The sequence below is a fragment of the Podarcis liolepis genome (assembly GCF_965112155.1).
Source record: "Podarcis liolepis genome assembly, chromosome: 8".
In the NCBI taxonomy this organism is placed as follows: domain Eukaryota; kingdom Metazoa; phylum Chordata; class Lepidosauria; order Squamata; family Lacertidae; genus Podarcis; species Podarcis liolepis.
In genome coordinates this window covers 817,338-837,158 of record NC_139560.1, presented here as the reverse complement: position 1 = coordinate 837,158, position 19,821 = coordinate 817,338, and the positions used below count along the sequence as shown (strand labels likewise).

Below are 19,821 nucleotides of genomic sequence, written 5' to 3'. Positions count from 1 at the left end.
AGAGTTGCGGGTGCAGGAAAAAAGCCAAGAATAATATGTAGCAGGTCAAGGCAATTTCCAATCTATGGGTTAGGGAGAAATTTCAGCCAGGAGAAGCGGTTTGTGTCAGGAGGTGCAACTCTGGTCAACATAAACTCAGTCCAAACCCACCTGAACTGCCCCTTTAGAGATCCTCACCTATCAAACTTCCAGGCCTCTTGGCCTGGAAACTGATAGGCGAGAGTCACCTTGGCATATCAGATTCTTCCTGCAAACAGCTACAACCTGTTTTCTCCTCCCTCCTTCAATCGTTGTTCTGGCTGCCTAGGAAGCTGCCTTATACAGAGTCAGGCCATTGGCCCATCTGGCTCCATATTGTCCACACAGACTGGCAGCAATGGCTCTGCAGGTTTCGGGCAGCGTTGTCCCCCAGCCCTACTTGGCAATGGGTGCAAGGAGGATGGTTAATATTGATATGCTGCCTTCTCCCCACTCCAGGTGGCTTACACAGATAAAACAGAAAAAGATAAAATCACAGAAAAGACCATCGCTAAAATGTAATTAAACATTAATAATTTTTTAAAAACCCTAAAAGGATCCATTAAAAACAGAGTCAACAATAAAAACATCATGGCACCAGCCCTTTCCTCAAAATCAATCAGTTCCTGAAGGCCTGGGGGAATAAAAAAAAAAGTCTTCACCTGCCGAGGGAAGGACAGCAAGGAGGGATCCAGCCTGGCTTCCCTCGGAAGGGAGTTCCATAGTTCTCTGGGGGCAGCCACGGAGAAGGCCGTCTTCCAAGGCCTCATCCAGCGTGGCCTGTGAGGGAGAAGGACCTCCCCCAGGAATCTGGGCAGGTTCGTATGAAGGAATGTGGTCTTTCAGACTGAACATGGGGCCACCTCCCTGCCAGGCTGATGCTGTGCCACTGAGCCCTGGCCCTTAGCCTGGCATTGGGCTCAGTCTTCTCCTTCTGGCTCAGCAGGAGCCCCAGGAAGCCACCAGAAAACGGTCTCCTCATCCACCCTCCAAGACCACTGTGCCCAGCAAGCAGGTGGGGACTGGGGGTGTTCCCAGCCGTTAACAGCGCTGGCAAATCACTAGTCAAAGTGCAACCAGAAACCATTCACAGTTTCCACTTGGGGCACGAGAGAAACCTGACTCTCCTTTAAAGGCCTCTGTAAATGGGGGGGGGGCTGGGAACCTAAAACTGGAAGCCGTTACTTTTGCCCTGACCAAATCTAGTTAGGCAAGAAAACCTTAAATTGGAGTTTGTGGGGGAGGCAGATGACTGTCCCATGGAACTCCACTAAGACCAAGACCAATGGCTGCAAGCTGAAGGCTTCAGTAACCTCTGAAGCCCCTAAAAGTGGTATTGGCGTTGGAAAAATTGTCCCCCAAAGCCCCCAAGCCTTTAACCTGCACACAAATACACAGAGAGAGACACACCAGTCCTGCCTTCCATGGTTCTGCTGCACTTACGTTTCACCCGTGACTCAGACATCTTCCTTGTCTTTGGGTTTCCAGCCCAGTGAACCGAGTCCTGCTGTGCAAAGTGTGAGGTTCCAGAAGACCCTATTTTGGTGCCGGAGGAGGAGGACACGCTCCCGGGGCAAATGCCTCTCGTAGTCTGGGAGCAAAGGCTAAGAGTCACTGCTCAGCTCCAGAGCTGGAAGGGCCAGAGTTCATCCTCTGAGGCTCAAGGAAGGGTCGGGGTCGGGAAGCCCCCAGTGAGCCAATTCCCAGTTCCACGGAGACAACCAGCAACCAGCAGAGGAGCTCTATGTCTCCAGATCTCTGGCCATTTCCAGACGACAGGTAACAATGGTTGCTGCCTCCAGCTCCCTCATCCTTTCAAAGCGAACGTCCGAGAAGAAGACGCAGGAGGGCACTGGGTTCTGAAGCCGCTTCCTTCTTTCTTGCCAGGCCTGTGAAAACGACAAAAGCTCTTAAGACAGGTCTTCACACATGCTCTTCATGCTCACGTCTATTCATGCGCCGGCCAGCTCATTGAAATGGGTTTCATTGAGGCAGGAGAAGCAGAAGCAACTTATGGGCCAAGCAAGCTCACAGCGATTCAGCTGCATCAATATTGCTGTGAAAGATCAGAGGGGTTTGAAAAATGAGTGACACCGAGGTGGTGCCTTTCTGGACCAGAGTGTCCACTGAAGGCAGCATGCACAGCTAAAACCAGAAGTCGAAACACAATCCTGCCCCACATCAGAGAGGCAACCAAACAAGCCACACAATTAGCAATATTTGGAACCTGAAGTCTCCAAAGCACAATGGAATTTCCCTTCCTCAGACACTTTGAATTCGTACGTCACCCCTACAAGAGGAGTTCCACGAGTAATAATAATAATAATAATAATTTATTATTTATACCACGCCCATCTGGCTGGGCTTTCCCAGCCACTGTGGGCGGCTTCCAACAAAATATTAAAATACAGTAATGCATCAAACATTAAAAGCTTCCCTAAACAGGTAAGTAAACAGAGTAATGAGAAGATGCCCATTCTCCCTTATCCAGGTTCAATCCCGCTATGAAAAAAGACACAAGAGAGGCTTTCAGCAGAAACTAAACATACGGGACCCAAATGGCAAGGAAGCGAACTCTCCCACTAGTCCACTGCCTTCTCCGCCAAACAGACACGGCCAAGGCCCATTCTGCGCCTGCAGTCCATCCATCAAACTAGCCGAAGGCCCTGGCATCACGCATGACACTGACGGACACTAGATGTGCAATGAAGCCACGACAGAAAGAAGGGAGTTGCATACAGATTGTGTAATTGTCAAGAATCCTCTTGACAATGAATAGCTAATTGGTTAAATTATTTGCCCTAACCTCCCTGGCTGATAGAACATAGGTGATAGAACATAGATAACAACTTTAGAAGTTGTAAAATCGGTGGCCTCACTCAGCAGCCGCTTCACCCTCTCCGCCCCTGCACAGCCAAGCCCAGAAATGGCGCAAGAGCTTATCCTGAAGGCAGGAGAGCTTCTCCGCCACACTCAGTAATCGGCCCCTGCATCTGGGATTAGAGAGGGGTGTGAGCACTGAAACCTCAGTTTCAAAGCAGAGCACCATTTAACTGGCCTCCGGCTCAGGGAATGGCAAGACCCAACAGTCCTCCAGGCAGAATTTTAGGAGAACCCAAGATTTATCCCAGGCTGCATTCTGAATGTAGCGGGAGCCCAGCAGGTGAGGAAAACCCCAGAGAAAAACCCTTTGCAAAAGCCTCAAGGAATTTCCAAGGACTTTAGAGGCGGAGACCTCTGAAAGCGGCACCTCAAACACGACAGCTGCTTGTGGCTGCGGAGAACTCTTCCTGCAGCTGAGGAGCTGGACCCCAGACCCCCAAAGCTGCCCTACGCCTGCCAGCCTGCCAGGGGCACCACGGCCTCCTCTTGCTTTTGCTGCAGCAGCAGCAGCAGCAGACTCCCAAACCAGGGCTCTGGAAGTCAGGACGCCGCAGACATCGCAACCTTGAGGACGGAAGGAGAAAATGAACATTTCTAGAGGGCTCTTTAAATGCACGGAGCAGTCGGGGGATGCAAGAGGAGAGGAGGGGCAGAAGAGAATTTGCAGCTGCAAAGCATTTCATACAAATTATGAAATGTGTATTTAAAATAATGACTATGGATGATTTGCGGAAAAGCTGAAGGAAGTCCAGAAAAGAAGCAATTTGTGAAAATTGGATGTGAAATTTTATGTATATTTTGTTTTGTTGTGAATTAATAAAAATTATATATATATATATATATATATATATATATATATATATATATATATGCTTTCGTAGATTTTCACGGGTACAGGAATGCAGGTTTTGGTGTCTTCGGGTGTCTTCCCGTGTAAGAGTTGGGGTGTCTAGGCGACGTTTCGACGAGGTCTCACTCGTCATCTTCAGGCTGGTGCTTTCGGCTTCTTGTTACTGGAACAGAGCAGGATCTCTGTTGCATGGAACTCAAACACTGAGATCCTGCTCTGTTCCAGTAACAAGAAGCCGAAAGCACCAGCCTGAAGATGACGAGTGAGACCTCGTCGAAACGTCGCCTAGACACCCCAACTCTTACACGGGAAGACACCCGAAGACACCAAAACCTGCATATATATATCATATATATATATATATATATATATATATATATATATATATATATATATATATATATATAAGAATTTGCAGCTGCAAAGCAGAACCCGGGAAGGGGAAGCCACGAGACGCGCCGTCCAGGCTCGGGGCGCCGAGCGAGGCAGCGGAGCAGCGGAGCCGGGGAGAGAGGAGGCGGCGGATCGGGGCGACGGAAGGGGGGGCCGAGGCTTCTCCCTTCCCGCGCCCCCTCCCCCTCCAGGCACCAGCCGCGCCCTGGAAGAGAGGGGAGAAAGGGGCAGGCGGGGAAGGAGGGTCTCCGGAGACCCCGAGCGGACAGGAGCCCAGAAAAGCTCGAGGGGCGAGGAGGCCGCCGAGCCGCCCCCCCCCCCCGGACACCTGGGTCCCTCCGCCGGCTGCCCAGGAAAGGAGGGAGGGAGAAGCCGAGGGAGCTGCAGCGGGGGGGGGGAGAGAGAAGCAGGAGCAGCCCCCCCGGCCTTACCTGGCCCGCCTTCCTCCGCGGCGGCCCCTGCGCGTCTCACCTGCCCGCCTGCGCTTCCGGGTATTTAAGGCCCCGCCCCTCACCTGCGGGAGGGGGCGTGGCGTGGGGAGAGGCCCCGCCCCCTGGCGATCTTCCCCTCGAGGAGCGGGGAGAGGCAGGCGCTGGCCGGAGGGGCGGGGGGACTCAGGTGGGAGCGAGAGGCGCCCCCCCCCCCGCATTGCACCCCGGTCTCCTCGCGGGAAAACGCAACGGAGACAACGTCCTTTGATTAGAATCAGATCCAAAGCCGACAAGGGCCCCGCTTGCTGCGCCTGGACGGGGGGGGGGGGTCTCGGCCGGTGATGGGGAGCAAGAAGGGGCTGCACCCCGGATCGGCGGAGAAGGACAGAGGTGCAAGGGGGCTCTTTAAATGACAGCCAGGAGGGGCGGCCTGGGATGCCCCCGACGGGCGCTTGATGCACGCCCCCTTCCCCCCGTGCAGCTTGGGGACGGGCCAGCCAAAACGAGGGTCCTCTTCTCAAGGCCGCCTGGCAGGAAGAGCGGCCCCGGGGTCGGGGCGGGAGGGGGCGCCCGAGTCCCGCGGCTCTTTCGGAGCCCAGCGCGGCAGAGAGCCCTCCTGCCCCCCCCCCGGGCATCCCTTGGATCGCGGGTCCCTCGGCGGCCAGCCAGGCCTCCTGCGTGCCAGGGCCGCCCGTGACGCCGGCGAAGCAGCGGGCAGCAGAGGCGCCCCGGGCCGAAGAGTGGGGCATTCCTTGGAAAGGGGTCGGAGGGTCATCCATCCCAACCCCACGCCAGGCCCGGGTCCCGGGTCCCCAGCCTCACCTGAGCCCGAGCTGGCGCATATTCGCTCTCGGGGGAAAAGCCGCTTTCTCCCCGGGGAAACGAGAAAGGGAGCTCAGCTGGAAACCAGCGCCCCGCTGCAGCCGCAATCCCACCGGAAGTGAGGGCTCACTCATTTCGCTTTCTACCTCTATGGCGCCCTCTCCCGACTCCGCCCCTTTCCTCGTAAGGCAGAGAAATCGGCGCATGCGCAGTGAGGAGTAGCTGCCCCGCCCCGCCGCCGCCTTGTCTCGTGACGAGCGATGCGGAGGGAGGCACCGCCCCTTCCCTTTCGCCATTGGATAGCAGACCCCCGTCGCGCTCTCTATTGGTCCGCCCGCACAACGTAGCCCGAAGGTGCCCGCGCGACGGTTGGCGAGGAAACGCCTCGGTCTCCTAAAGCCATTGGCGGAGAAGAACGCCCGTCACTGAGGAGACAGACACACCCCGCCCTCCGGCTGAACAGCTTGCAGGCGGGGCCAAACTAGAATTCCCATCATCCCTGAGTACTGGTCCTGTTAGCTAGGGATGATGGGAGTTGTAGTCCCTAAACAGCTGGAGGGCCAAGTTTGGCCACGCCTGTAAGGAACAGGCCAGTCCGGACTCCGACCAGGCGGGCGGCGGAGGAAGGGGAGCTCGGAGGAAGCCCTTGGGTGGGATGGAGGCCGCCCAGAGGCATGCAAATAAGCAGACACACACACACACATTTCTCTCTATATATACAGTATTTAAAGCTTTTTAAAAAATTTTTGCGTGAGCCGCCTCGAGCCCCAGCCTGGCTAATATACATATTTCTTAATATTTTTATTTATATATATATTATTTATATATTTTTTATTTATTATATATTTATTTATTTATTTATTTATTTAATATATATATATGGTGAGCTCCCATTGCTGGGTCCCTGCTCCTGCCAACCTAGCAGTTCAAAAGCACATCAAAGTCAAGTAGATAAATAGGTACCGCTCCAGCTGTACGCCGGCTGCCTTGGCCAGTAAAGCGAGATGAGTGCCACATCCCCAGAGTGGGCCACGACTGGACCTAATGGTCAGGGGTCCCTTATTATTATTATTATTATTATTATTATTATTAGCCAGCCTGGGGCTCGAGGGGGCATGCAAAAAAGCTTAAAAAGTGACAGGCACAAAAATTCCTCTTTCCCTGAATCGAGTTCAAGCCCCATTGAGGCGCTTCTGGTTCCCACTGGACTCCAGAGAGACTTTTCCCGCGTTGGCGCTGGTGCTCCTCAGGCAAGCCAGTGCCAGGGGAGGGGAGGCCTGGCCGGAGTCGCCTTCCTCCTCCCCCCCCCAAGGGGCAGGGAAGGCAGTGGTGGCTGGGCTGCCCTGTCCCCGTTTCCCAGAGGGAAGCCCCTCCAGGGGGCAGAGCCTTCCTTGGTGGTGGCCTTCCACTCCCCACATACATCACATCCCTCCTCCTCCATGGTCTCCTGAGAAAGACGGAGGCCAAGGACAGGGTCCCCTTTAGTCCAGGGGGCGCTTCTAGGCTCCAGACGGACCTGCTTGGCTGCTCACTGATGTCCCCACTCAGCAGAGATGGAGCAGGCAGCGCAGGGGTTGGCACTGGGCAGCCCACGTAAAGATGGGAATTCTCACAAAAAGGACAACATCCCTGGGCTGATGCACAAACTTTTTGCCTGGCAAAGGAGCCGTGAAACTAAAACCCTTGCCTTAGTGCCACAGTAGGGAGTAACAGCTCCTCTGGCCATATTTCTGAACATTTTACTCTCTCATGATTCAGCACATGCTTGCAAAATCCAGTGAGCTCCAGTCTTGGGTACAGTTCAGAACCCAGAACAGTACGTTCAGCATCTCTGGAATAAGTTAAAACTATACACCGTCATCCTACCATTCAGTCCGACCATAAAATAAAGTCATTCTGCCGTTCTGGAAGAACCACATTGCACACATCGCTAGGAAATACATTTCAGCCTCCCCCCACAAATCCTCCGGCTTTTTCCTTTTTTGCAAAGGAAAATTAATGAACGAATGAATGCTTTGATTCCTCCACATAGCCACTTCAGAAAGGCTCCCTTCCTCATCCCCACACGCCAGAGAAGTTACTTAGGAAGCATGCTAAGTATCAACTGCTGTTACGTTCAACTGCTGTTACACTTGAAGGTGGCAAAGAGGTGAACTTCCCCTGCGCTGTTTAACAAATAAGAAGATGGTCTAAGAAGAATAGGGTTGGCGCTCGGTGGCAGAGGATTTGTCTTGGATGCAGAAGGTCCCACATTCACTCCCTGCCATCCACACTTTCAATAAATAAAAGCTAAGAAGACAGTTGCAGTTCAGGGAGTGCAGGCAGCCCCACGTTTGGCCCTCAATGGCATCTCCCCTGGACCAGAAATGCTGGAGAGCCATTGCTGCAAGTCAGTATAGAATATAATACTGAGCTGGATCAGGGACGCGGGTGGCGCTGTGGGTTAAACCACAGAGCCTAGGACTTGCTGATCAGAAGGTCGGCGGTTCGAATCCCCGTGACGGGGTGAGCTCCCGTTGCTCAGTCCCAGCTCCTGCCAACCTAGCAGTTCGAAAGCACGTCAAAGTGCAGGTAGATAAATAGGTACCACTCCAGCGGGAAGGTAAATGGCGTTTCCGTGTGCTGCTCTGGTTTGCCAGAAGCAGCTTAGTCCTGCTGGCCACATGACCCGGAAGCTGTATGCCAGCTCCCTCGGCCAATAAAGCGAGATGAGCGCCGCAACCCCAGAGTCATCCGCAACTGGACCTAATGGTCAGGGGTCCCTTTACCTTACTGAGCTGGATCACAGACCCAGCAAGGTCTGACTGGTTACAGAGCAGCTTCCTCTGTTCCCAAGAGCCCTCTTCAATCAGACTCAAGGCTCACTGGGTTCAGCCTCCTGTTCGCTGCAGTGGGCAACCAGCTGCCCCAGAAAACCCACAGGCAAAATCCAGCTTGTAATACAGTAAGAGACTGTATAAGTTTAAAAAGAAGCAATAAAATAGAATTGAAAATCCATTTGAAGGTTTAAAGCAGACATGCTGCAGGCCACGTGAATTACTGTGATCCGTGGACCACTTTTCTTCTCGTGGTGTCCGTATTCTGAGCCTGCCCTTTCCCAGCCCCCAACCCCACATTCAGCAAGCACTGGCAGGTCAGATCCCAGCAGGGATCTCTCCAATATATTTGATCCATCTTGTCACTGGATCCTCGGTGCTGACCGGGGTTGCTATCTGACACAAAGATCAAACACTGGTTCTTACTTGGGATTTCTGCCTGAACCAAAAGCGTGCGACTGTTTTTCACCAACCTCTAAGCAAGAGGGAGCTTCAGCTGATGGCACCAGCTTCCAGGAGGAGATGGCATCAGCACACAGGTTCTACTGGGATGCCCACTGAATCTGCCACTTAGTAAGTGCCGGTTGCTGTCCTTGAGCCATGTTCAGAGTCTGTTCTCTCCATGAGCCAAGTTTCTGTCGAGAGGCATCTTCCAGCCCCAGAGAAGAGAGTGGGGGGCTTACCTTGCCAAGGGAAGGTAGGACCCAATCAGAGCTATTAGATCGGGACCTCAGATCTATTGCTAACTCGCCCACAGCAAGAGGAGTCTTGCCTTCCTTCTTGGCCCCCAGTTTTCGTTCCTCCAGGGAGGGTTTGGCTGTCCTGCCTCCCTCACAGCTGCAGGAGCAAGAGAGGAAGGAGGAGAAATATATCCAGTGCTGCAAGATTGCTGAGGACCAGCCTCTGCCCAGGAGCGCTCCCAGAGAAGAGGCCGGGAAGGACCTCTGTGCCACCTGCTGGAGCGGCTTGGAAATGATTCCACGGATCCTCACGGCTCCTCGCTTCAGGGGTGATCTATATTCTGTCATAGCACAAGGCTGCGACTGGATAGGGACATGTTTTGGCTGCCAAAGTCACAGAAGCTGGGGAGGCTTGGCACCTGCTGTGAATGCGTCAGTTTTGCTCGCTGCTCCAGGCCCTGCTCCAGGGTGGTGTGAGAGCGGGACTGAGAATATAGGGAGCTGTCTCAGGCCCTTGGTTCATTGACGCCAGTATTGCCTACACTGACCGGCAACTGCTCTCCGTTGTTTCAGGCAGGATTCTTTACCAGGCCTCCCTAGAAATGCCAGGAACCAAGACGGAGACCTTCCACATGCCAAGCAGGCCCTCTGTCACTGAACTGTGGCCACAGGAACCGGGAGACCCGAGTTCAAATCCTCCGTCAGTCGCCAGGCTCACTGGGCCACTCACTGCCAACTGTCCTTTCTAGGCAATAACAATAACTCAAACAAACGACCCACAACTCACCTGGCTTCTGCGATTGCCCACCTGAGAAGCAGCCCTGCGTGTTGTGAAGCAGTGATGGGCTCGCCGCTGCCTGTGCCCTTTGCGGCTGCTGCCTGTGGGGACCCCGGTGGGAGTGACGCAGGGCAGCGCCTGCCCCCCTCCCCGAGGCCGCAGGTTCTAAAACTGCTTGTTACGCCTCGGTTCTAGAACTCTGCCTCTGGAATGCTTGTTCCGCCCCCGTCACTGTGGAAACTTCTGCATCTGAATAGCAACAAGGACTCTCTGGTCTTGCCCTTCCCTCTGCTCGGCCAGTGGCAGCCAGACCACTCAAAAGATGCGCAGGGGGCCGTGCTAAGAGCGAGAGAGAGGCCGCCACTGGGGTGCTTTCCCTGCCTTGTAGAGCTGATGTGTTTGTCTGGACTCTGGTTCCTCTGGAGTTTCCTGCCCGCCTGGGTGCAGCCCCTGCCCCTTGGCCTGTCGCAAGAGAGGGTCCTCCTTGCCGCCCTCCCGAGAGAGAGAGCCGTGGGCCATGAAGAGCTTCTCTAAGCGCGAGGCGGACAGGAGGACGTTCCTGGAACAGGTTCGGGAAAGCAAGGAAAATGGCTACCTCCTCTCTTCCAAGAAGATAGGCTCGGGAGCCTTCTCCAAAGTCTACCTGGGTTATGCCACCCAAGAGAAAATGATGCAGAACTACAAGCTGGCCTCAGACCTCAGGAGCAAGCGGCACTCCATGGTGGGCACAGGAGCAGGGGGGGCTGGGAGGGAGGGAGGGAGGTGGGGAGTGCCAGTGGGTGGGGGCACCAGGAAAGAGTCTTGCCCAGCAGAAGACTCGCCACGGCTTGGCTGGCTCCCGTTCCTCCCAAGAAGCCTCCTTCAGGCTCTGTTGTGGAACTGCCCACTCTGCTTGCCGCAGTTCCTACAGCAAGCATTGGCCTGCTGGGTCCGGCCAAGCCCACCGTCCAGCCCACCACCCTCTTCTCACAGGGGCCAACCGAGGTGACCGTTATGGGACGCCCACAAGCCGTTTCTGAGCACAGCAGCAACACACACCGGGCTTGTGCTCTCCAGCGACTGGCATTCAGAGGCACAATAACTGCCTCCTGCAGTGAAGGTAGAACCTAGATACTGTGGAATGCTAGCTCCGGCCCATCCAGAACCAATTGGACTTCTGGGTCCAAAAGGGATCCCCAGGAGCGGCACCATGGGTCAGCTCTGGCAGGATTCTGGGCACCCGCCGCTGCCCAAGGATGTTAATTGTGGTTGCTGACCCTGGGACAAGTCCATGCCCTTGGGCAGCCCACAAGCAAGCGATTAATTCAAAAGATACCTGGAAACTGTCACCTTTTCCCCAGCCTATCTTCTTTCCTTCCTTCCTTTGCCCTGACTTGACCAAATTGTTGTGTATGCAGCTTCTCATTGTGTGTTGGGTCTCTGTGCTTTGTGGCAACATTCTCCCCTTTCCCCCATACAAACACCTCCACACCCCAGACTGAAGGCAAGGGCGGGCGTCTGGATGCTTTGCTGCCTGCCTGCCTTCTTGGTGCAGCGAATGCCAGGCCAGCCTGTGAGGGTTGCTCACCCGTAGGGAGATTTCCCCACAGGGAGAATGGAGTGTTGTGAATGGAGTCCAGCCAGGAAGACCTGCTTCCTGGATTAAGAAGTTTGGAACAGACCTGCTTCCTAGAGATGGCCTTGTACAGCAGATCCTCACCTGCCCACAGACCCCGGTGGGCTTCCATTGTGTTGGGTTGACGCAGGAAGCGGCTCCCACCAGGAAGTTGCCCTTGCAGGCGAAGGCAGAATGGCTCAACTCACACGCACTTCCTTGAGCTCCACCTTCAAACTCTGCTTTCTCTTCTCCCAGGTTGCTATAAAGATCATCTCAACGGCAGAAGCACCTGTAGAATATACCAAAAAGTTCCTCCCAAGAGAAATCTACTCCCTCAATGTTACCTACAAGCATCTTAATGTGGTGAGTCAGTGGGGGGGGGCCTGCGCTGGGCCATTGGTGCTTTGGACAGGAAGTTTCATGAGTTCCACCTGCTGACCTCAAACCCCCCCCCCCCAATGTCAGGTGTGAAGGACAACCTGTAATTCAGACACAGGCTTTGCAGACCCAGAGAAAAGAGGAGCTGGCCCTTCAAAGCCAAGGGCCCCAAGACAGAAAGCCTTTATTTCCCAGGGACATTTATAGAACTGCAGCCTTAACTAGTGAGGGAACTCCCTGCAGCTGACTTCTTATGCAGTAGAAACTGGGAGGATATTCTCACAAATTTGACCCCCAAAACTCAACACAAGGCTTTGGATTTTGCTCCCCACCCGGATGATGCGCAGAGGAGACTGGTTGGTGCAGAGCAGCCCTCACGCCAAGCTCCCTTTGAGCATCCCAGAGTCTGCGCATGCGCATTAGAGGGGCTGTCACCTGCGTGGCTGCTCTTTGCCACAACACCCAAGACCACAGGGGCTGCCATTTGTGTCATTCATGTGGCACATCTTGCATTGCATGCCTTGCACTCAGGCAGTCAAGTGTGCTGCAGTTCTAAAGGATAATGGGAGTATCCAAACAGTTCCACTAGCATAGGCACTTTTAAAAAATAATAATTTTGTATTGGTTTTTTCACTAATTTATACGTTTTAGCTTAACCGTTTGAAACATTAAAATACAAGGTTCTTTTGAACCTTCAAACCTCCCTCCCTCCCTGGGTTCCATGTTCAAGATCAGCTTTGCTGCATCTTTTACCCTTATCCATCTATTAAATTCCTGCCAACCTAGCAGTTCGAAAGCACGTCAAAGTGCAAGTAGATAAATAGGTACCGCTCCGGCAGGATGGTAAACGGTGTTTCCGTGTGCTGCTCTGGTTCACCAGAAGCGGCTTAGTCATGCTGGCCACATGACCCAGAAGCTGTACGCCGGCTCCCTCGGCCAATAAAGCGAGATGAGCGCTGCAACCCCAGAGTCGGCCATGACTGGACCTAATGGTCGGGGGTCCATTTACCTTTATTTATTAAGTATCTATAATTTTCATTAAAAAATCACATTACAAGTCTCATTACATCCCTATCAACAATTTTAACTGTTTACAGTGATCTTCTAAATAAGTTAAAAATGTACTCGTCTTTTAAAAATACTTGATCTTCCTGGTTTTGGATCTTCCCCGTCAGTTTCACCATCTCTGTATAGTCCATCAGTTTCATCTGCCGTTCTTCTTTTGTTGGTACTTCTTCCTTCCCTCCTGGCATAAGCACTTTTGTCTGTTCAGCAGAACTTTTGCTCCTCTCCTGACCTGACACAGGTCTGGGTTCTTTCCCCAAAGTTCTGGGGCACAGGCGGGCAGAGGAAAGGAAGGCGAAGCTCCTTTGCACAGGGAAAAGTCCTTGCGCTTGTGGAACTGCTTAGCTCAGTGGATGCCAGACTCTTTTGGGTCCCCCATCCTCTTGGGCAGTCCACCTGGGTCCCCTTGTGACGAGGGTGGGCCGCTCCCCTGCAGATCCAGCTCTACGAGATGTACCGGAACAGTAAGCGCACCTACCTGGTCCTGGAACTGGCCTCCCGGGGAGACCTCCTGGAGCACATCAACGCCACGTCGGACAGGAGGGAGCTTCCTGGGCTGGAGGAAGAGGAGGCACGAAGGCTTTTCCGGCAGATTGTCAGTGCCGTGGCACACTGCCACAATGTCGGCATCGTCCACAGGTGACAGAAATGGCTGGGGGGGGGAGGGGAACAGCTGGGAGGCGGGGGCAGGGAAGAGCCGCTTCTGGGACCTGGAAGACCTCCAGGGTCGCACCCAGACTCCCTCTCAGGAAGAGGAAGGCAGCAGCCAGGGGTCCAGAGAAAAGGGCTGCCTTGTTGTCTTTCTGGGCCGCGGTGGGAAATGTTTTTTTAGGCTAAGAGTTTGTTTTCACAAATTACGCTTTGAATTCGACTTCCTAGTTCTACCTTCATACTCACCAGTTTTGGACTGATACACAGATTGTTTAATAACCCAAAAGGGCACTGCAGTTCTCCACACTTTCCAGGATACGACTCATTCGAGTGTTTTCAAGTTGGCCTTCATTCTGACAGCACTGAAGGGCCAGGAGGACTCTGGGCGAAACAGACCCCAGACAGCCACGCCAACACAGCTCGTTGCCCGAGAAGGGCTCTATCATTTTGTGTTATTCTCTTTTAGTTTTTCTGCCTGTGGCAGAAGATTGCAAGGCAGGCAGGCAATGTCTGCTGGATGTTTCAGAGCGATCTTGTGCGCAGGCCTGAGCCCTGGGCATGGGCGCTTCCTCAAGCATCTCTGGTCCCCTCTGGCTGATGTGCTGCTTCGCCTTCTGCCACAGGGCTCCAGCAGAACCAGACTGTTGCAAAAGCCCCAAACAGCAGTTGAAAATAAAGAAGGGAAACCTGCAGATGGGTGTGATTCTTTGCAGCAGGTCTGTTTCCAGGCTCCTCCTAGTGCTTACTAATGAGTCTGCAAACTTCAGTGTGCATTCTCGTTCTTCATCTGCACATCTTCATGCTCTCATGGCGCACCTGGGTAAGTAGAGAGAGCGAAGATCTGTAGCCCATTCAAGCTCCTTTTTGTTCCCTCAGAGACTTGAAATGTGAGAACATTTTGCTGGATGAACGTGGCTTCATCAAGCTGACTGGTGAGTTTCCTTCCATGGGGACAGAGAGAGCGGCCTCCCATCAGCCAACATCATTTGTTTATGTCAAGTGAGCACTGGGTTCAAAATACAACAGCCCAGATAAGGGAGCCACGGCCAGAGGACCTCACGGCATTCACTTAGCGAAATAAGAGCATGTTTTTAGGACATCAAATTAGGCTCCGCCTTCTACATAAAACAGCCATTTCCCTCCTTTCAGCACCGCGATATGAGGGCTCGCTGCCCGCCGACCCACCCCAATTCTAATGTTTTCAGAAATTCAGCTGGGACACACTAATTCCGTTGTGAGATGTCTATAGAGAATTTATGACCCCAAAGCGTTTCTGTCTCTCTCTCAAGGGAAATTGGGCAGGTAAAATCTGCTTGGCAAAGCTGCATCCTCCAGTCGCCTCAAGTGAATTAAAATGGAAGGATTTATTGGTCCTTATTGGCAGAGGCTGCGGAAACATCAGTCCCAGAAGCAGGATCTTCCTAGTGGGAGCTTCTCTGCCTTTTATCAGCTGTGGCCGAGCCTCCCTTTCGTTGCTCCCACTGCCCCACCCAATTCCCAAAGGCAAGAATGACCAGCTGGGAAACTTGGGCATGGATGAAGCCGCTGAGGGACACAGCCCCTAAAACAGCCATTAATTTGCTTTCTTGTTTGTTTATTGGTCTGTCTGTCTGTCTGTCTGTTTCCTGCCTTTTTCCTTGACAGCTTACAGATAAAAACAAGAAAACCTGGAAAAACCAATAATAAATAAACAATAAGCCATTGACAAAATTAAAAGTATACAGTAGTACCTCAGGTTAAGAACTTAATTCGTTCCAGAGGCCCGTTCTTAACCTGAAACTGTTCTTAATCTGAAGCACCACTTTAGCTAATGGGGCCTCTCGCTGCCACCGTGCCGCTGATGCGCGATTTCTGTTCTCATCCTGAAGCAAAGTTCTTAACCCGAGGTAATATTTCTGGGTTAGTGGAGTCTGTAACCTGAAGCGTCTGTAACCTGAAGCGTCTATAACCCAAGGTACCACTGTATTCATACATAAAACCGGTTTAAAACATGTCACTAACTACAATGAAAACAGCCCAACACCAGCTCTTTGATTAAAAGCAGTCCATTCCCCAAAGCCGGATGGAACAATGAAGTTTTCACCTGCTGGCGGAAGGACAGAGAGGAGGGAGCCCCCACCCAGCTGGTGCCTTCCAGGTGTTGGGAGTCCAAAATGCCCGGAGAGCCCGAGGCTGGCAAAGGCTCTTCTCAGCTGCCAGGTGGAGAGCTGGTCTTCTTCTCTGCCCCCACTGCAGATTTTGGGTTTGCCAATCGCTATTCCCTGAAGAATTCCCTAATGAACACCTTTTGTGGCTCCGTGGCCTACACTGCCCCTGAAATCCTCATGAGCAAGAAGTACAATGGGGAGCTGGCTGACCTATGGAGCCTGTGAGTACAATTTGGGGGCAGAACTGCAGGAGCATGTGGGGGGGCACCAGGGTCATGCCAGGTATGGGGCCTGGGCAGGCACAGGCAACAAGCCAGGGCTTAAAGGGCTGCGTGTCTCGTTGGTTAAAGAGCCTCTGCTCTGCAGGTAGAAGGTAGGTCTGGAAATATCCTGCAAGGAGCCCTGGAGAGCCCTTGAGGCAGCCAGGGGAGACTGTACTGGGCTAGATAGACCACTTTGGCCTGGCAGGCAAGACCTACAATGGATGCTCTGGCCCAGAGAGGAAGCCCCTTGCCCTGGGCCAGCCGGCGCTTGGGCTGGTGGTGACCCCTCTCTGAACTCCTCCTTCCCGCAGTGGGGTGATCCTCTACGCCATGGTGACAGGGAAGCTCCCCTTCAAGGAGCGCCAGCCACACAAGATGATCCACGTGATCAAGCAGGGACTGGCTTTCCGACAGCCCATCTCACCAGGTAAGGGCGTAGCAACACGCGGCTCGGCTGCAGGGGCCCAGGGGGAGGGGGGAGGCTCAGCTGGGCCCACATCTGCCACCCCAGGACCCAAGAAGAGGGGGAGACGGGCGGGCCTTCTGGAAAACCACTAGGACATTTTTTAAATGCCATTAGAGTTGCCCTTCCTTACAACTCTAGAGCCCCGAAGCCGTTCTGCAATCTCCAGGTACTTTGCAGAATCTCCTGTGCCGCACTTGCAGAATTCCCTGCCGGTGGTCAGGAGGAACAGCGGCACCCCTGGAGCCACCCTCAGCCATTGCCAGGGAAGAGGATGCAGCCGCCGCAGACCCATTGGCCTGGAGCAGCCCCTTCCCACTGGCACCGTCACCTCAAAGCACATTCTTGCTGGAGCTAGAGTCACGTCAAAGCAGGCAGTGCCCAAGGCTGTGGCCCCAGGGCTTTGCTCCTCCTTCCTCTTGTGCAGGGGTAGGCAAACTAAGGCCTGGGGGCCGGATCTGGCCCAATCGCCTTCCAAATCTGGCCCGCGGACGGTCTGCGTGTTTTTACATGAGTAGAATGTGTCCTTTTATTTAAAATGCATCTCAGGGTTATTTGTGGGGCATAGGAATTTGTTCATTCCCCCCCCCCAAAAAAATAGTCCGGCCCCCCACAAGGTCTGAGGGACGGTGGAGCGGCCCCCTGCTGAAAAAGTTTGTGGACCCCTGCTCTGGTGTCTCAAGTTCACCCAGTGCTTCTGGCCTGGCCCTGCTCTAGACTCTGGCCAAAGTCACATGGTCCTTCACATTGCATCCCAGGGCTGGGAGCCTGGCCACACGCATCAGGCTTGCTGGCATCAGTGGTTCCTTGACAGCATTTCCAATGGAGGCATCTGATCACGAGGCTCTACAGCTGCCTGCACTGTGGGCATGTGATTAGTTCCGTGCCCTGTGCCAGCCCCCCTGCCCAGAGCTACGTGGCAGGCCGAGCCCTGAAGCCTGGCAGGGTGTCCCAGAGGCAAAATGAACCCCACTGCAGGATGCCAGTGAAGGGGTGCAGCCACAACCCCTTACCCCGTGCCAGAGGGCACAAGGACAAGATGCAGGGCTGCAAGCCAGCCAGCCAGCAGCACTTGAGACTCCGCAAGGGAAATGGAGGCAGATCTCCTGGCCCAGGCGCTGCTCACTCCCTGAGCCCTCCGCCCTCCTCCCCCAGAAGCCCCACCAGTTGCTTCGTGCAGCTGGCACAACCCTAGGATGAAGAGCCCACTGCTACAAACACCCCCCTTTTCATTAGAGCCCCCAGTGGGTGGCGGCTGCGGCTGTGGGTCTCACCAGCTCTTCTCCCTGCTGCAGAATGTCAGAACCTGATTGAGGGTTTGCTCCAGCTGAAGCCAGCTGCCCGCCTGGGCCTGCAGCAAGTGGCCACGCACCGATGGATGCTGCCTGCCACGTCGGCCATCTTCCACCGAGTGATGAGCTCCATGGGGGTCCACCCGGAGTGCAACCTAAGCCCAGAGAAGTCCCAAGCGGCACAAGGTAAGCGGGCAGGACCCCCAGCTGCCCTCCTGAGAGCAACACACCCACCCCCTGCCCTGAGGGACGCGCAGATAAGGACAGGCAGGACAGACCCACCCACCATCTCCCAGGGGAGCAGGGAGCCACCCTGGAAGCGCAGCCCAGCCTCTGCCTCTTTGGGTAACAGGGAACCCTGCTCAGGAAGGTACAACAGACCAGGCCTCTGTGTGTGTACAGAGCTGCCCTGCCCTGGGCACCGTTTCTGGGCCAGCAGCTCTGCCCCCTGGAGGCAGCCAACTCCAGGAAGACCAGACCCCTTGGGTGGCAGCCTGGCCAGAGAGCAGCAGCTGAAGGAACAGTGGCAGGTTCTTCCTAGCCCTGGGGCATAACAGAGGTTCTCCTGCCGTCCTGCCCCTTAGGCTGGGCTGAGGCTGACAGGGAAAAGAAATACCCCGGGGCTGCAAGTGGGGGGGGGGAGTGGGGAGATGACAAGGCTCAAAGTTATTAGGGTGACTTGGGAAGGCTCCTTCTGAGCCAGTGTCGTAGCGTGGGTTGCTGGCACCCGGGCGGCCAAGTGTTGTGCCTGATATGCCCCCTCAGAAATGTGTGCCTGGGGCCACGGGCCCCGACCCCCCTTTGCCTGCAGCTGGTCTCCTCCCAGAAGCAGGAGTCCTTGCAGAGCCCCTGGCCAGCCCCATGTGTTGTGGGCTGGAAAGTGCCCACCTGGTCGGGCAGAAAGGGCGATGCAGCCCCCGTCCCTCCACTAACCGGCTCCCCTTTTGCAGCGGAGCCCCTGGGCGCCACGTCGCAGCTGCCGGACCTGGAGAGCTCGGCCAAGGCGTCGGAGGGCGCCAAGGAGGGCCAGGTACGTCCCACGCCGCGCGCAGCTTCGGCCACGGGCGCCTTCCCGGCGCGGGCGGCCAAGGTGGCGGCGGAGAAGAAGAGCAGCCCCGACGGGGCGGCCGGCGCGGCCAACTGCATCCTCCAGCTGCCGTCGCCGCGCAAGACGGAGCGCCCGCCGCGCCTCTCGCTCTACCGGCCCAGCCTGCTCAGCAGCCTGCAGCCCTTCCACCACCTGCCCAACTTCCGAAAGCCCGGCTCCGGCTTCTCCACCAGCGCCTACGTGAGCAGCAAGCGGCTGGCCGACAAGGTGCCGGCGCGGGCGGCGGCGCTGGGCGCGGGTGGCGGCAGCAGCGGCGCAGGCGGCTCGGCCAGCCTCTCCAAGCAAGTGCACTCCCTGTACAGCATGACGCCCTGCCCGTGAGCCGCCGCCGCCGCCGCCGCGCAAGTCCCCGCGCAAGCTGCAGCCGCCCGCCCGTCCGTGCGCCCGTCCGGTGGAGCCGGTGCCTCCCCTCGGCCGCGCCCTGGGCGGGGGACACAGCGCCCAAGGACCGGATGCAGTGAGCACTATTAAAGATTATTCAGAGTCCCTCCGCGCTGCTGCCTGCTCGTGTGTGCCCGCGCGGCACCGACCGGCAGCCGACCTGGGACTGAGGAGGCGCCGCCGCCGCGGAGCCCGGGCGCTCCTTGCTCGACCGACTGCGCGTCTGCTGCCTGCTGTTTTCTCTATATACATCAGTGTATCCTGGCTTGGCGTGGCTCTTCTTGCCGTGTGTGCGCGCGCGCAAAGGGGCAGGGGCGCGCTCCACCCCCCAAAACCGAACCCCGTGGCTCGCAGGCGCCTCTGCATTCATGCCCGGAGCAGCTCCCCACTTTCCCCAGGGCAGCCCTTTCGCACGTGGAGGTTGCATGCGGGGCCAGGCGCGCATCTCTCGCGCATTCCGATCCTGCCCCCAGCCCCCCCTCGAAAAGGCCAGGGTTGCTTCCTGTGTCCTTTGCACCGGGAGCTGCGACTGAACCAGCCCCACAACACAGCCCGGGGGGGGGGGGCTGGGTCCTGATCAGGGCAGGGATTGGGGTTTGCTTTCCCCAGAAAGAGGAGCTCCTCTCCCTCGCCCCAGGCCCCTCGCTCCTCCTTCCCAGGGATCCCTGTGGCCTTTTCAAAAACCTCCCACTCGCTTGCCTGGCTCAGATCTTCTTGCGGTTGCTTCAACCCTCTTCTAAATCCACATCTTCAAATAAACGCAGCGGAGACCCAGCGGAGACTGAGCTCTGCCGTCCGTTCAAGC

The 19,821-nt window shown here is 55.3% G+C and overlaps 2 protein-coding genes across 14 annotated transcripts in view; one reads left to right on the top strand and one right to left on the bottom strand.

The window, feature by feature from the left end:
• Positions 1–9,882, bottom strand: part of MROH1 (maestro heat like repeat family member 1) — a 52,324-nt gene extending 42,442 nt beyond the window's left edge. For 3 of the 13 annotated variants that reach the window (XM_083516487.1, XM_083516489.1, XM_083516496.1), the window contains exons 1-2: positions 9,681–9,816; positions 1,462–1,907 (exon numbers count right to left, since the gene is read on the bottom strand). In XM_083516487.1, the coding sequence (XP_083372613.1) occupies positions 1,462–1,483 (22 nt within the window). In that variant the 5' untranslated portion in view covers positions 1,484–1,907; positions 9,681–9,816. Of the gene's footprint in view, positions 1–1,461; positions 1,908–4,575; positions 5,114–5,397; positions 5,583–9,680 lie in introns of those variants that run through there. The other 10 variants (XM_083516497.1, XM_083516491.1, XM_083516495.1 and 7 more) reach the window with 8 other exon arrangements.
• A 32-nt stretch (positions 9,883–9,914) lies between these two features.
• LOC310713087 (testis-specific serine/threonine-protein kinase 5-like) lies at positions 9,915–19,280 on the top strand. The gene is made up of 8 exons (XM_083516827.1): positions 9,915–10,392; positions 11,524–11,631; positions 13,148–13,350; positions 14,239–14,294; positions 15,598–15,730; positions 16,084–16,199; positions 17,531–17,713; positions 18,478–19,280. Exons 1-8 carry the CDS (start codon positions 10,189–10,191, stop codon positions 18,954–18,956), a joined length of 1,482 nt encoding a protein of 493 aa, XP_083372953.1. The 5' UTR covers positions 9,915–10,188; the 3' UTR covers positions 18,957–19,280.
• Positions 19,281–19,821: the final 541 nt, after the last annotated feature.

Coding starts and splice junctions, on each gene's coding strand:
- LOC310713087 (XM_083516827.1), top strand. CDS start 10,189: ATGAAGAGCTTCTCTAAGCGCGAGGCGGACAGGAGGACGTTCCTGGAA. Junction 10,393..11,523: donor GGAGCAAGCGGCACTCCATG/GTGGGCACAGGA, acceptor CTCTTCTCCCAG/GTTGCTATAAAGATCATCTC. Junction 13,351..14,238: donor AATGTCGGCATCGTCCACAG/GTGACAGAAATG, acceptor TTGTTCCCTCAG/AGACTTGAAATGTGAGAACA.